At 38.5% G+C, this 15,908-nt stretch overlaps 1 protein-coding gene and 1 long non-coding RNA gene across 2 annotated transcripts; one reads left to right on the top strand and one right to left on the bottom strand.

The window, feature by feature from the left end:
• The first annotated feature begins 948 nt into the window (after positions 1-948).
• LOC140951206 (uncharacterized) lies at positions 949-2,258 on the top strand. Its single transcript, XR_012167263.1, has 3 exons — positions 949-1,175; positions 1,264-1,347; positions 1,754-2,258. It is a non-coding gene; the product is annotated as an uncharacterized lncRNA (long non-coding RNA).
• A 2,592-nt stretch (positions 2,259-4,850) lies between these two features.
• On the bottom strand, positions 4,851-15,440 carry LOC140950219 (dynein regulatory complex protein 9-like). Its single transcript, XM_073399424.1, has 13 exons — positions 15,350-15,440; positions 14,245-14,446; positions 13,759-13,864; positions 13,370-13,436; positions 12,458-12,586; positions 11,256-11,337; positions 9,871-9,966; positions 8,810-8,875; positions 7,931-8,005; positions 7,644-7,727; positions 7,222-7,269; positions 6,200-6,301; positions 4,851-5,058 (listed from the first exon to the last, which is right to left on the bottom strand). The coding sequence occupies exons 2-13, from the start codon at positions 14,428-14,430 to the stop codon at positions 4,930-4,932; spliced, it is 1,170 nt and encodes a 389-aa protein (XP_073255525.1). The 5' UTR covers positions 14,431-14,446; positions 15,350-15,440; the 3' UTR covers positions 4,851-4,929.
• Positions 15,441-15,908: the final 468 nt, after the last annotated feature.

Raw genomic sequence — 15,908 nt, 5'->3', positions numbered from 1 at the left:
TAGCGCACATTTTTTAAAACTCGTGATACGCGACTATGCTCAAAAGTCGTTGCCTTGTCTTTATGAAGCGCAAAGATCGAAGCTTGTCTCTGTTGCTTTTCTAGGCGCGGGTTACTCTTTTGTTCGGCTGTCAATCATCAGCACATTATAGCTGGTTCTAATCCTTGACAATCTATTTCAAGGGCCCGTTTCCCTCTCCCGCAATGAGATATTGATTAACTTTGCTCGCATTGTGTGGCGTGTTTTGTTTAAAAATGCGCCAAAGCACGTTCTAATACTTCCGATGCGATCTAATAACTGCTTTAAAAGCATTTTTAGCGCCTTGCTTTGCAAGCACTTTGATGTATTGGCAAATTGTCAAACTATTTGCGTCAGTCTATTGACTACAGCGACAAACATTGCTTTGGGCAGCTTTGACTTACCACACAACAGGATGTTGTGAAAGCACTGTCTGTACGAAACATCACGAAATGATATTTCGATCAAAATTCATCGCCTTTTGCGCCTGTTGTGAGTCCAGAATGGCGTTGCGCACTTTACTAAGAACGTTACGAGTGACTGAAAAAGGTGCTTGTCCCAAATTTTTTTACTTAAACTTCAGTTTCATAGCTTGGGAAACCCTGCTTTCGTGCTTGTTAATCATTCCGTGTCAAAAGGGAGTTATCCCTGTTTGTTTTCCTGCTACGATTATTTCAGTTTCGAGCACGTTTTCACCAGCTTCATTAGTTGGCGCGAGGTGATTGGATGCTATATCAAGATAAAAATACCCCTATAAAGAAAACCCCCCAAGCTATGCCAAACACCTGATTGGACGCGCCCAGCAGCTGGCAGTATTGTTCATTTTGAAAGGGCTTTTTCCCTCGAGTTTTTGCCTGTCAAGCACTTTCAATCCCGCCAAAAGCCCCACGCAACGCCAAACAAACCGATCAGTCGTGACTATTAGGTCATAGTTTTCAATTGTCTGGGAATTTTCCCTGGTACTCAGCGTTTAAATTTTGGTTCCGTCAGTGAATCGCCATTCTCGCTCGTAAAACAGAACGTGATGGATCCCATTGTTAAGAAGCTGTTAGAGGGAAAGCCTGAAGACGAGAAATACCAGGCTATAGCCTTTTCATTCGCTTGCCTGTTAACCGGACCAAGGGCAAACCAAAGCCGCGACGCGCCGTTCAACAGTGGTAAGATTTTAGGCCTGTTGACTTTAAAGTTTCCTCTCGCGTTTTGTCTTGTGGTCGTGTACTAAATCGAATTTATCCTTCTCCCCAGAAGAACACGAAGCGAAGAAAGATGCGGACCACGAACCGAAATTTTCCTTCGAAGAAGTAAACGACGACGAAGAAGATTCTTCAGGTACCGTTTGACTTTATACTCGATTTGTATTTTTCATTTGATCGTGTCTCTCTTAGTAGTAGCTCACTCATACTCAACGATATACAATAATATATGCATAAAGGTATGAACGAAGTGAGAGAAATATTTTCGAGCAAACGATACAACAAAATGTATTTCACTCAAGATAACACGAAGCACGAGAAATATTTTCGAGTAAACGATACAACAAAATGTAAATCACTCAAGATAAAATTTCGCTGTGACTGCATATTCTATAAATTGTCTAGTGTATCTTGTATTAAAATTGGCGAAAATTTTATTTATTTTTTTCCTTATCCTAAACATTTCTCTGGCGCCATTTTCTCTTTCATTTAATATATTCTCAACACAACATCTAACATCGCTATGTATTTACGTCTTTCAGAATGACGAACAAACAAGACATCCAAGTTGAGATGCTGAATTAGGATCCTACGATCAAGGATAAAGTTATCTGAAAATAGACAGCTCTGCCAGGTCAAGAGGACGTTTTTCCTTTAACCGAGTAAAACATTTTTTGCTGTTGACATGCAGATCAGCCATCCTTGAGCAAACTCAGAGGAAACGAGTCGAAAATGAAAACCTCACATGTGTTGTTATGGTCAATTACCTAAACTTTCGCTCTCGTTAAAAATATTCAACATCTGCCACAAGTTATCGTAAAGAGAGAAGTATTTTGTTATATTCAACTTGTCAGCAAGAAACAGTATCTATAAATTGCTAGCAAGCGCGCGGGACTTTTTAAGTCGGGATGAATGACGTAATTGATCCTTTCTGTCTTGAGTTACGTATGTTTTTTTTCTTTAGAAGCTTGCGTTCGGCAACGTTTTTAAGTTAAACTCATATCTGTAAAGTATGATGTGTTCTTAAATAAAGTGGTTTAAGTTTCACGATTGGCTTTTTTCTTGCTTGATTAGTCGTGTTTACTATTTTGTACTTAACTATATTGATAAATCACTGTATGTAGCGGTTTTATGTTGTGGGAACAAACCTAACCTTTATTGATCATATTTGATTTCCATGAAAAAAATGCACAATCATTAAAGAAAAAATTCCCTTTACCATCAGCAAAATTCAGGGAAAATGATTTCCTTATTAGAATCGTACAGTGTTATAAAATTTCAATCCTTATTAATACTGAAATGGACACCGAGCAAAGCAATATAATTCCCATAATATACGTAATATAAATTCATCGGTAACCTTTAAAGAAAGTCACTGCAATCTAGAATTTCAAAATAATTACTTTTCCATAACGATCTCACATTTCTATCATTCGGCAGTATCGCTCCTTTTAAGAGGTTTCGAATGTCTACATTTTTATGCATCAAGTACTTCTTTATAAAATCTGAATCACGCTAAGGAAAAGAAAAACTTTATTAACGTTGTGTGTAAATCTACTTTTAACAGCCAAAATTTTCGTATCAAAACTAAAATTTCCCCTTATTTCCTTTTTTGCACGGTAAGCAAAACTTGTCCGGGCGAGTACTTTTTTGGGGGCTTCAGTTTTTCAATAACAAAACTACACGTCACAGAATTAATTGCTGGTTGTTAAAAAGAAATTTATCTGCGTTCGAGTTGAGGGTTTTTCCCTTTCTTCGCCCAATACATCACTTTGTTTTGAATAAGCATCAAAATATGAAAGATCAAAATACGAAAACAATTTTCGTAGCCAAAGAAAAGCAGTAATTTAGCGAAGAAGCCGCGTGCTTTTCTTACAAGGCGTTCGTTGCTGATCTTGAGTGGAGGTTGGGACTTTAAAAAAAACACAAAGGCCGTTTTATTGTAATTGTTTTGCGATGTTATCGCGAATATATTGATCCAACAAATTTGACATTCATACGGTGAAAAGTTATCAATTTTATTTCTCCTTTCGGGACATATCGATGAGAAAGACTGCCAAATACCTGCTAAACTTACATGAACTGGCAAATCGGCAGTTATCATCTGATTTCTACGAATGCTTTCCATGAATCTGCCGGTAAAACTTCTAAGAATGGACTACTGTAACGCAACAGTTCATGTCGTGCATTCGGTATGTTACACAATAAATTATATATGCCAATGGATTGTACTTTACTTCAAAACATGCTTTCATTTTCGAGAGGGTAATTCCAAAACCCAGAGTTATTTTTATCGGTTGTTGGTGAGTTATTTAGATTCTCGAATTTTCGCAAGAAAATCGGGGAAAACAAACCACTTTCCACATCGGAAGTTTTAAAAAACATTGTATAAGCAGAGAAAATAGCAACTTGAATAATCCTCTAAATTTCTCTTGTCCAGGGGCACTTGAACACCGTGGGCGTGCTATTTTCGTATCGATACCGTTTTGTTTGGGGTATTTTCTTTTGTGATGACTAAGCAAGGTTTCGTTTTTGTGAATATTTAATGTACTCTAGGTTTCTTTTGTCACGATTTCCCCTCTTTAGCGTGACTGCGTGGTATACTCGGTCCCAGGGCTTCGTCCGATGCTCCGACATGCTTTGGCCCACAATGTTGTAGTCTAGTTGAGGATTTTCTCCTAATAATGGCTATTTCTTGGTCAAAATAAACCAATATCCCCTCTATTTATATCGGGAGAGTGAACAGATCAACACTAATTTACTGTGGTACTGTTTATTATACTGTACAAGGCGGTTCTAACTTTTGAGTCTGTCGATGAAATCCCAGAAACTTTTCCAATGAAACCTCTCGAAAGGACGTTCAAAAGGTTCCATTGTTTTGGTAATTTAAAAAATGAAGTCTGGTGTAAGTCTTTTAATATGTAAAACACCAAGATTCATGAGATATTTGAAATGGGAGTGTTTACAGAATATTCGTGGGCTTGAGAGCACCCTCTCTCGAGGTGACGACGACAAGTAAGCGGCAAAGCCTTACGTGTTTCCTCTTCTCCCGCGAAAACCAACGAGAATTTGGAACGAAACTCGAACTCCCCGAGGGGGTACCCAACAAAGTTTTATATGGGGATGCTTCGCCCCGAGGTCCCATCCCTTACCCATTTATGTACTATTTTTGACAGAAAAGGTAGCCCTTTCGTATACCTTCCTTGCATCCATTTTAACTGCTGTAAATGCGCTGTTTTTTAAATGTGAATAGATCACAAAACCAGAAGTTTCTCGACTTTTTTACAGCCATAAAGCTCTTCTGTAGCCCTTTTAGGTCATTTTACAGACCGAAATGAAAGTTTTCCTTCCCTTTCATATACTTCAACTAGTTAAATCCCCACCCTTTCACAAACCCAAAGGCTGAAAAAGGTACCCTTTCCGGGCGGAGCCTCCGCATTTTGAACATTATAGGAAGTGCCCTCCTCCCCCTGCTCATCCTCCCGGGGCTTTACTCACGAAACCTCCTGGTTCAGAACAACATGATGCACTGTCCAACTGCATTCACCTACCAATAACTTATAATTCTTGAAGGAGAGGGCAAACAAAAGCATTTTTTCAAACGCATTTTGGGTACAAATCAAAATTTTATTCAGTATTTACACTAATTTCATTGTCACGTTACAATGGACTGCCTCTGTACAAAAGTTAGTAAAGTCATTAAAAGGCGTTCTTTCAGTTACTTCTTCTTTTTCTTTCCACCGCCTTTCTTTCCCGATTTCTTGCCTTTCTTTCCCTTCTTCTTCTTTTTCTTGCTGTACGGTCCAAGCTGCTTTCGTACCATGGTACCTCGCCACCAAGATTGCAACTGAAAAAAAAAGATGTGGTACAAATTAGACCGTTTTTATTCGCTGACAATTTGAACGCTGGAAATTCTGTCCAGTATCGCAGGTTTACCCTAGCAGTTTGTCCTTGGAAACTAACACAGCAAGCCTAGGTTGTTCAAATGGAGGAAAGCGCTATCCACTGGATAAATCTCTCCCCAGTGGATAGATATTAGGAAAACCAATTGCGCTATTCAGTGGATAGAGATTTATGCAGAGGATAGTGTTATCCACCCTTTAAAAAATTGGGTCTTGATTAAAAGGAGAAGTGGAGCAAAGTTTGTTAGCCAAAGTCCCATTGATACACCTCCAACTTGTTGGTCCAACTTAATCTCATATTGTTAGGTGCAATATGTTTACTCGATGTTTTTGGATATGGTCAGTGATTTTGTTACAAATAGTTATGGGGAGTCCTGGGACTCGTCTTGTGAAAATTCATGAGTTCCTGTCCAGAACCAATGAGCCCCGGTTCAAATAAAACAAGTCCTAAATTGAAAATGCCTGGGCCTTTTTGTAACTAGTTAATCTGGGGACAGACGCCAAAACTCTTTGTTAAAGTTTACTGAAATTGAGATATAGTCCTTCTATATATTTAAAGCACAAAAAAAGACTAAAATAAATATGCATCTTTGAACAACAGCCACAGAAATCACACGAACAGGATAATCTACCAAAAAATCTTCAAATCGATCGATCGTTCTTTGCGTCCTACGGTACGCATGCCATGAATTATTTTGCGTCTTGGGGGATTTTTATGCGTCAGGGACGCAGGACGCAGAGATAACAAAATCACTGTATGGTCTGCATGATTTTGAACTTTTCGTGTGTTCTGTTTTGTTCCCGTATGTGATCAAGTACGACGTAACAAGTAAGCCACATTTGATCTGCTTTCAGGAAAATGTTGGACGCATTCGCAAGTAGTAATTCCCCCGCTGCATTGTACTTTTACATACATATAATTCTTTATGTTAGTCATGAATTCCATTCAACCTAAACTTTTCATTTCATTTTCATTTTCATAAGGCATACTCAAGGTAACATTAATTAGAGGGGAGGGGAAGGGTAGGATTGTAACCTCCTACCCCCCACCCCACCCCTACTGTTGCGCTGACCCCGAAATCCTACCTTTGTAGCAGCTTTGAGTTCCTCCTCCTCTTGCTCAGCTTTTCTTCTCGCCTGCTCCTTGGCAACACGATCCTCTATCACCACTTTCTCGTATTCAGAGTACTGTTCAATTAAAAACAAAAGTAAAAACGTCCATTTAACAAGAAACGACTCACAAAGTAAACAAGAGCAATTTCTGGTTTGCACGTGACGTCACGGCGGCTATGTTAGTGGTCAAGAGGAACAAAATCATTTCTCTCCTCTGGGAACTAAACTCTATTTTCATGTAAATTCTTCGAGAAAAATTCAATTTTTTTGCCATCCACTTGGCCGCCTTGTCACGTGGATGTAAACCAAGAATACAAGTAGGGGGGTCAAGGGTGGCGTGGTGGTGAGAGCGGGCGTCGACGCCATATGTGGGTTGAGCTTGTTGTTAGTTCTCTCCTTTGCTCTAGTTTCCCCCTCTCTTCAAAAACCAACATTTCCAAATTCCAATTTGACCAGGAATCAGGAAGATGTAGTACCACTATGAGGATGTCCTACCTCTAACTTGTTGTTTATTTATTTAACAGCAAATTCCTGGGGGGAGGGGGGGTACTTGGGTTACTTTTTGCTGTGTATGTGCCGCTGGCCTCTTAGAGCCCCTACCCCATTGTAGTCTATTCTGTGGCCAGTTATAGACCCCATCTTAGTCACTTTTGGGCAAATAAGTAATTTTCACGATCCCAACTTAGTCACTTTCTATTTATGTGTGTACCTTATATTGAATGAAGAACACTTTAATTCTCATCTACAGTACAAACATCCTGGTACGTTTGCTAACCGTAAATATGAAAAACTGAATTACCCCAAAAATCAGAATATGTGCAACCCCATTCTACTAACTCTATTGAAAATGCGACCCCATTATAGTCAATCCAGTCGTGAAAATACGACTCCATCCAGTGGCGCATCAAACCCAATGCCCAGTACCTTCCATTGGGTATGATTAAAACTTAAAGTCGAATAATTTCCTCTACAATTGTTGCGGAAGGTTTCCTTACCTTTTGCGTGAGCTCCTGAAGTCTGGCGAGGTCATTCGCCTTAGAAGCCTACAAAAACAACAATTAGAATAGCCTTAAAATCTATTTCAGATGCTAGCACTCTGTTCTCGCTATTACTAACTCTCCATATAAGCTAAAAGGAACGCCACCAATTGGCCATTTCCTAGTTCCAAACACTCTCACTCTCAAAGTGAGGCAAAGCGCAAAACCTTTGTTGTCAAAATGAGTTTTATGTCCTTGAGAATAAAAACTCATTTTCATATCAATGGCTTCGCATTTCGCCTTGCTTTGGGAAAGAGGCTTGGGTCAACTCGGAAATGGTCTATTGCGAGCATAGCGAGCGCGATGGGGGGTGGGTGGGGGTAGAGAGTGCGCGCGCACGCGCTCCGCTTTTACACAAGCATAAAATACGAGATACGAACCTTCAAAACATCCAGCTCGTGTTGTTTTCGTTCCACATCGTGGTCGTATTTTTCCATCCAATATTCAACTTTTTCTTCCAATATCTACAAGAATTAAGATATAACAACCTTTGCCATTTGATTTACTTTTAATACAGGCAAAACTAGTAAAACTCAAGTGATGTGTTAGATACCAATAACTTTATCTCTACTGATACCCTTTTTTACGTCCTATATTTTACTTGTCCCTTATTGATTTCCGTATACTAATGAGCTGGAATGAGCTCGTGAAACATGGCTTCTCTTACCTGGTGATGCTGTCGTAAGTATGTTTCGATCTCCGCATTAACCCGCACTTCTTCTTCTATTTTATAGCGCAACGTCTGCAAAAAGAACAGCGACATGATCAAGCCACTGAATTAGAGGATTGCTGCATAGTAATCAACCCTCTAGACTACACATGATAAGAACAGTGCATACCAAAACGTTCCTACAACAGAAGCATTAACGCAATAACCTGAGTAAGGCTGTCCCAAGTGTTCAATTCCAGGGACATTCACCCATATTTGACAGTTAAGCGAATTGGAATAATCACGACAAAGTCTGAAAAAAGCGAAGTTTTGTTTATAGTGACTGCCGTCGCCCACGTCGTTGCTTAAGTTCCTACTTTTACCCATTTAACCCTTTAAGTCCCAATAGAATGGTTTTCGTTTGAGTGTCGTAAAACCAAAACCAAAGTAATTACTCTGGCCAATCACATAGGACACAGACAATACATTGAACCAATCAAAACTCGAAGTAATTACATGTGGCTGACGCAAAGCGCGGGAAAATGCATGCGAGCGCGTCACAATTGGCTTTGGTCTTACTTCTGATTGGATGAAAAGGTGGCGCGAATCTTTTAAGCCAATCGCATCGTGTAGAAAGTGCAAAACCAATTACTTTTCGACACTCAAATGAAAACCGCTCTAGTGACCAACAGCAATTTTCTCCGAATGATATCCATACATTATCATGAGATGAGGTTATGAGAATTAATTAAATGATCACCTAAGAGAAAATACTTTGATCTTTTATCAGATTCTCTCAACTCATTCTTAAAGGAAATGTATAGAGATCAGTTTGGAGAATTTGTATGTGGATATTGGGGCTTAAAGGGTTAAAGTGTACCCACCCCTCAAACTCACCTCAAGATCTTCCTTCAACGTATTTTCTCCTTGTTGGCATCGCTTTTGCGTGCAGCTTACACGAACCTAAAGACAGGGGGGAAACCAAAATGAAATATCCCAGCATTGCACGTTCCACGACCTTAGTACGTTTAAAACTTTTCCACCTACATTTTTTTGTTTTGTTTGTTTACTTGTTGCTGATTTTTTCCTATTTTGCACAACGAGTAAAATCTATCGCAGCTTTTCCGCAATCTTTGTAAGAAGTAGCAGCCTCGTAAAGAAAGGAACATCACCATGAAATCGCAGCAAAAGTCGCACGAAAAATCGCCCGGGTAAACGAGCAGCGCACTTTTCTTAGTACGTGATGCACGTGCTCCAACCAAACAACCACAACTTAGTGTATTAATGGACAAAACCTGCTACAGTGAAGACAGAATACTTCCTACATAAAAGTTAGGGTCCCTCTGGCTTACGTAAGAGAAAGTCAAAAGTTGTTTGCCTCTAAAAGACTAACAACCAAGTCTTTTAAATTAGTGAACAGTAACACACTTCCAAAACGTCAGTTTTTCACAAATTTATTGCAAACGTTAATTAAAGTGGAATTTATAGGGGCTTGGCACGCTATTTGCTATCTTTAAACAAAGCTAAAACCTTCTTTTGCATCAATTGATTTCCAAACATAATGATTCAGTTTCAGATCCAGTTTAAGACTATATTAGACAATGAAACTGTTTCCTGTTGTCTGTTGCAGTGGATGCCAAAGATGGACATGGATTGAACCTTGACAAAGTTGGGCCAATTTTTTTAAATTCTGATTCTATGCCTTTAAAAATCACCAAAATTGGGATCATTATTATGTTTCTAGGGAAACTATCCACCTACCCCTCCCCTAAACCAACATTTTACAATAAGTGAAAAGTAAGTGTTCATGTTGCCTTGGGAAAGGGGTAGGTGGGCAGTTTCCCAGAAACCAAAAGTTATCATGGTTGTTGCTCCCTCATAAAGTTATTTTGATATCACATTCCTAACTCGACAGGAGCATTTTGTTTATGGGTAAACACACCCAGTAATAACAATACCTCTGCATCTTTCTTGATGTATTTTCCTTCCATGCTGGTTTTAGCTTTCATTTCTTGAAGTTGATCCTTGAGGTGAGCAATCATTTCATTTCGTTGCTGCAACGTGAAAAACAACGTGAAAAACATCATTCCACAGGCGAGGGGCAGAGAAAAATGCTCCAACCCGTGTTTGTGACATGGAGCAATATGCATCTTCCTCTCCTCATTATATTATATTTGCTGCTTTAAACACAGATAACCCAAGCTCGAAATATGATTATTGGCACTGTAGCATAACCTTTGAAATATAAGGATTTGCATGGGGAAAAAGCGATTGTTTCTGTAGCCTACAGATATGGAAGGATTTTGATAAAAATCGGATAACCATGCTTAAGTTGAGTCATGGTCATATATTTTCCAGCTTGGGCCACCTGTGCTTTTAATGCATTAACTCTACTTGTTACTGGATCAAACGTCAAACACAACATGTGACAAACTTCATGTTCATGAGTAAAATTTTTTTTTTTTAAATTTTTCTAGCCTGCAAGCAAGCTCTCCTATTTGGGCAAGCGAAGCAAGCCATGAGGGGTTTTTCCTTTTGCTTGCTGCTCTCACGTGCCTTCTCGTAATTCTGCCATTCTGACAGCTTGCTTGCAGGGTAAGGTTTTCACACTATAGCATTAGGTCTACCACATGTGAATTTTGACATTTGGCCTAGGCCTTCCTTCGCTGCTTAGGAAATGGAAGAGACACCATTAGAGCTGGTACAAACTACCACGGGCTCATACCACTCACCATTCCCTCAATAGCTCAACAGCTCAATAGCCTGTGTAGCAGGTGCAATTTTTTCGGGGCAAGGGGAGTAATTTCGAGGACTCGCCCTTGTGTGTTTCCCCCTGCACGCTCCATAAGAACTGACCACAACAAATTTTGCTCCTGCGTGCTGCGCAGGCTACCAGCTCAATGATGCAATCATCTGAGCTAAAAACAGCTAGAATTTGCCATTTCAGTTTACCAGTTTTTTCTTCTAGTGGCTGGTCTGATCAGGAGTCACATCCATGCATGACACAAGTTTCCAAAAAATTTCTTTACCTCGCATTAACTCAGTCCTTTGAGCCTCACTATGCCAGAAATTATTATTTGCTTCACTTATTCTATTTTGTTTATTTATTGGTTTTTATTATTTAATGTAATATTTATAATTAATTTCATTAGTTTTGAACGTAGTAGTGTTGTTTATTTATTGGTTTTTATTATTTAATGTAATATTTATTAATTAATTTCATTAGTTTTGAATGTAGTAGTGTTGTTTATTTATTGGTTTTTATTATTTAATGTAATATTTATTAATTTCATTAGTTTTGAATGTAGTAGTGGTGTGTATATTGTAAGAAAACTTGACTTACCTGAATTTCACTCTCCTTTTCTCTTTTTACTTCTATAAGTTGTCTTTGTAGACTCTTCACAAGTCTGCGACTCTCTTCCTCCCTATTTACATAAAGGACACAATGAAAATTATGTCCATACAAATGAACTTTATAGTCAGCAAGAGCACTACCCGCTCTTCTTTGAATAATGCTTGTAGAGAAAAATGTTTTCACCATCTTGCAAATCACATGTATTTTCCCCGTCACCACTCAACAATAAAACCTTGTAATAACCAAGAGTGCCGACGACAACAATCGAATGTCAAAACCCTTTTGCTCCAACTCTGTGTTTTGCATAAGTTTCAAACGATAGATGGTCAAAACAGGGGCAATCAGCAGTGGCAGATCCAGACCTTCAGATAAGGGGGAAAGTCATCCAGACCCTGAGATAAGGGAGGGTCCGGTCTCCAAAAAATTTTTTGTTCGGGCCTCATTTTGGTCGAAAAATAAGGGGGGCCAGGCCCCTCCCCTGGATCTGCCACTGATCAGATTACAAGAGATAGAAGGTCCAAACAAGCATGATCAGCTTGCATTCTGTGCATTCCATTCATTCTTAGTGGAGGTCCAACTAAAGTGGGCTATATACTTGCTGTGCATTTATCATAGCAACCTAGAAATTAGGATGGAGGGCCCCTCTTCTCATCTGCATTAATAGAGACCTTTAGATTAGAGGACGAGGACAACTATGAGAACGAGATTTGACTTATATTTTTTTCGCTTATTCTCAAAATATAGACTCCCCGGAAAGCTTCATTTTACCATTTTTCAATAGTTACCACTGTTACCTTTAGTGAAGGAGGTTATACCCTCTCCCAATCGCAAAATGATCAAACTTCTAACATTTGATAACTTGTTTCCGCCACTTCGACATTCTCGCTAAAACTTGTAGTAGAATGACAAGAGCTACCATGATTTCCCGCCAAAATGACGCTGCCCCACGCGCGAGTACTACTTACTATTGAGAAAATCTCGTACTCATAGTCATACTCGTCTTAGAATCTAAAGGTCTGTAAAAACTTCAACTCAAAAAGTGCAGAGGGTGGAGTGGTACCTTTCCCAGTGCCTACCTGGGGCAGTTGTGTCCTCCCTCCAAAGTAAAATAATATATTATTGTCAGATAATCTAAAACAGTGGCTCATCAACCAAATTTTGCCATTTATAAAACATCAATATCGACTTACTTGAGTATGGTTTGCTGAAGACCAGCTTTCTTTTCTTTCTCTGTATTAACAGCTCTGAGAAGGGCATCAAATGATTTGCTAGAGACAACTTCATCCAAGGTTTCTTCCATTATGTCTTGAAGAAATTTTCTGTGCAGGTTAAATCATAGTTTTATAAAAGTAACCTACATGTAAATTGCTTTCACCTAATATTTAAAACAAACCCAAAGGTGTATTTGCAACAATTTATACTAGTTCTTAAAAAGTTTGTGATTTGGTGGCACATACTTTAGCTCTAATTGCAGTGAAACATTCCAGTCATAGAGGATATTACATGGTTGCGCGGAGATACGAAATTTCTCTTCGAGTGTTGAAAAATATTTCATGAAAGAGCGCAGCGAATGAGTGAAATATTTTTGCAACACAAGAAGAGAAATTTCGTATCTCCAAGCGGCCATGTTATGTTCTATTCATTATATAAACACCAATAAAACACCAAACCATTTCACTTTAGTAGTTTTTTGGTGTGAAAGGCGCGATTTATTATGTAGCCATAGTAACGGTGATATTTTCACACATGAAGATAACATGTTATTTTCACATGTGAAGATATCAAGTTTTCGCATGAAAGCTCACCTGGTATTTCATTTGTGTTTATATAAGAAAGTCGATTTAGTCTTACCTTGAACAAATGAAAAAGTTAGGCTAGGGAATCAAAAAGTTTGTTGAGACCCCTTTTTTTCTCAAAACTTAAACTTACATTAAATAACATTAAAAGGGGTGCCTGCAATAAAGCCCTATTGCCTTCTGATAAAATGCTAGATTCTCCTTCCAGTTACCTTCTATAATCAAAAGTAGAATTTGGTATTAGATATTGAGTCTCCTAGGGCCTTTTTTCACTGTTTTAAATAACTGGAAAATTATGTTCAGTACCTGTCTGCTTGAATTTTTGAGAGGCTGTCACTTGTCAATGGATTTTGTCTGAAACTTCTGTTTAGGGCTGTTCAGGCATTAAAGAAAGAAGAAAAAAAAGTCTAATTAGCAAGCTTAGGTGTACTAAGATATTATAATAAAATTTGGTTGCATTATTTGGTAACATACAGGCTGCATTTTAGGAGTTTTGAACAACTCTTCAAGGAGGAGAGAATATTTTATAAGTGTGTTTGTGACCTGGAAATCTATAAAACTCAGCTGAACATGGTGATAAAATGAGGAACATTGAGGTTTCAGGTGAATGGCATGTAATCAGTCAAAATGAATCAGCCAGAACACAAAGAAAATACTATCCACAGCTTTGGTATTACAGCTACCAACAATCATACCATTTGTACTCTCTCGCAGCGATTTAGCCACAGACTGTATCTGTCCATCATCCACCCTTAATTGACTCTTGTTAGTAGAACTGGGATCATCTTTATTTGCCATTAGCTACAATAAAAACATACGTCTCACATTATAAAAAATTGAAGTTAAAAATAACTAATTACAAGAAATATGTAAATCACAGGACCTCACGAAGGACTTTGGAAGAACAGCAAGAAGTTGAAAGGGAAATAAGGCAATAAGGAAGATAATTTATAATATCTCGTATATGTGTACCGTATGTATCATGTACAATATTATTATTATTTTTTTTTTTGAACTTTCAAATCTGGCATTTTTATTTCCAAAAAGTGTATTAATATGGTGACAATAGTTTCCATTCAAAAAATTTACTGCACAATTCTGATTTTATCCTGAAATCTTGAAAGGAAAGTAGAAGAATTTTTGGCACAGCAGAATCAACTTGAGTGTACCATTTATCTTACCATTTCATATCTAGACTCAAGGAACCTTTGGTCTTGTAGAATTTGTCCCAACTCATCATCCACAATCTGTGCAGCCTCAGGCCTCCCCTCTAGGGAGTTTGGCATGATATGACCAAGGATTGCCAACTGATCTACACAGTCCTCTAACACGGCTGAAATGTGCACTGCATCCGGACTTGATAGCATGGTGAAATGACACAACCTAAATGATGTTTACACATAATTTTAACCCTATAAGCCCCCAACATCTACATACAAATTCTCTAGGCCAATCTACATACATTTCCTTGCAGAATTAGTTGTGAGAAATGGATAACAGATCAAAGCATTTTCCCTTTGATAATAACTTCATCAATTCTCAGAACCTTTTCTCTTGATAAATTTTTGACGCTGTTGGAAGAAAATATTGATGCTGGTTGCTCTTGGGACTTAAAGGCTTAAAATAATACTTCTCACAACTAACGCTTTGCTATTAGTATGACCTACACGTAAATGCCCATTCAAAAACAATCCACGACAAATGCAGACTGTACTTATGTACACCCAGATATGCAGACTGGTAGGGTAAGCTTCTAACAAACAAACAAACAAGGCAAATCGAAGGAGGTAAAAATCCTTGTGAAATCAAAGCTATTCCAAGAATTAAAAAATTCTTAAAGTTTAGAAATAAGACCAGTTTTGAGAGGACTTCACAGCATTGTTTACCTCATTTACTTGCTAGTCTTTAGTATGCATTTATCACGTACTTTCATGACCAATTTCAACTGAAAGAAGCTTAAATTCCTAGAGCATAAAGCTTATTATCAATCAGGATCTGAACGGATTGCATCCTAATTTTTCTCCTGTGTCCCGTCCTATTTTACCGGTGCACCATCACACCTCCACCTATTTATAGCCCTTCCTTGTTTAAAAACTACATCATAACTTGATTAGTTTAGATCAGTAAACAAACAAAAACTAGACAGTCTCCAGATCAAGTGCACATGCGAACCATCGATCAGAAATCTTTCTTCTGTATTATTGCCATAACTTTTACAGATTATCTTGTTCATATCGTTTACTTTCAAAGTAAAAGTTAAACCCAGTTGTCGTGCAATTTCCTTACCAGCCTGAATTCTTTCTTAGTAATCTTAAAATGGAGCAGAATAACCGAAGAATTCATGGAAACCAACTGAACCGTCTTTTCTTGCCCGCCATCTTAGCTTGTAACTAAGCAACGTTTGCTTATGCGCATACCACTGATTCTTTGCGCGCTCATTGTGAAGGGTCGCTCGTCCCCAGGGCCCAAATCCTCGAAGCGCGCTGTGGGCACTGCCCAACTGCCCAGTTGTTTGCATGGTCTCTCTCGAAATATATTGCAATGATGATGCAATAAAATGAAACACTCGAGCTGGTTTGTGGGTTAAAACCCACAGATTTTGATTTTAAAACTTGACTTTAGGCCTGATCGGTTTACCGGACTTTTGAAAAATTGACCACCACTCTCTGTACGCCTCACTGAAGGAAAACCAGAGCTTTTGGTCACTTTTGATAGGGCGTCAAAAGTGTGACAACGTTGCACCAAAACGGCGAACCATGGCAAAGCCGAGGGGTGAGAGACGGAGTTTGTTTTGTACATCAACGATATAACACCTTTGACGCGCGTCAAAACAAAGGATCTCTGT

Source organism: Porites lutea, chromosome 10 (genome assembly GCF_958299795.1).
Source record: "Porites lutea chromosome 10, jaPorLute2.1, whole genome shotgun sequence".
Lineage (NCBI taxonomy): Eukaryota > Metazoa > Cnidaria > Anthozoa > Scleractinia > Poritidae > Porites > Porites lutea.
Note: the sequence above shows the minus strand (reverse complement) of the source record. Positions and strands in the feature narration are given on the sequence as shown.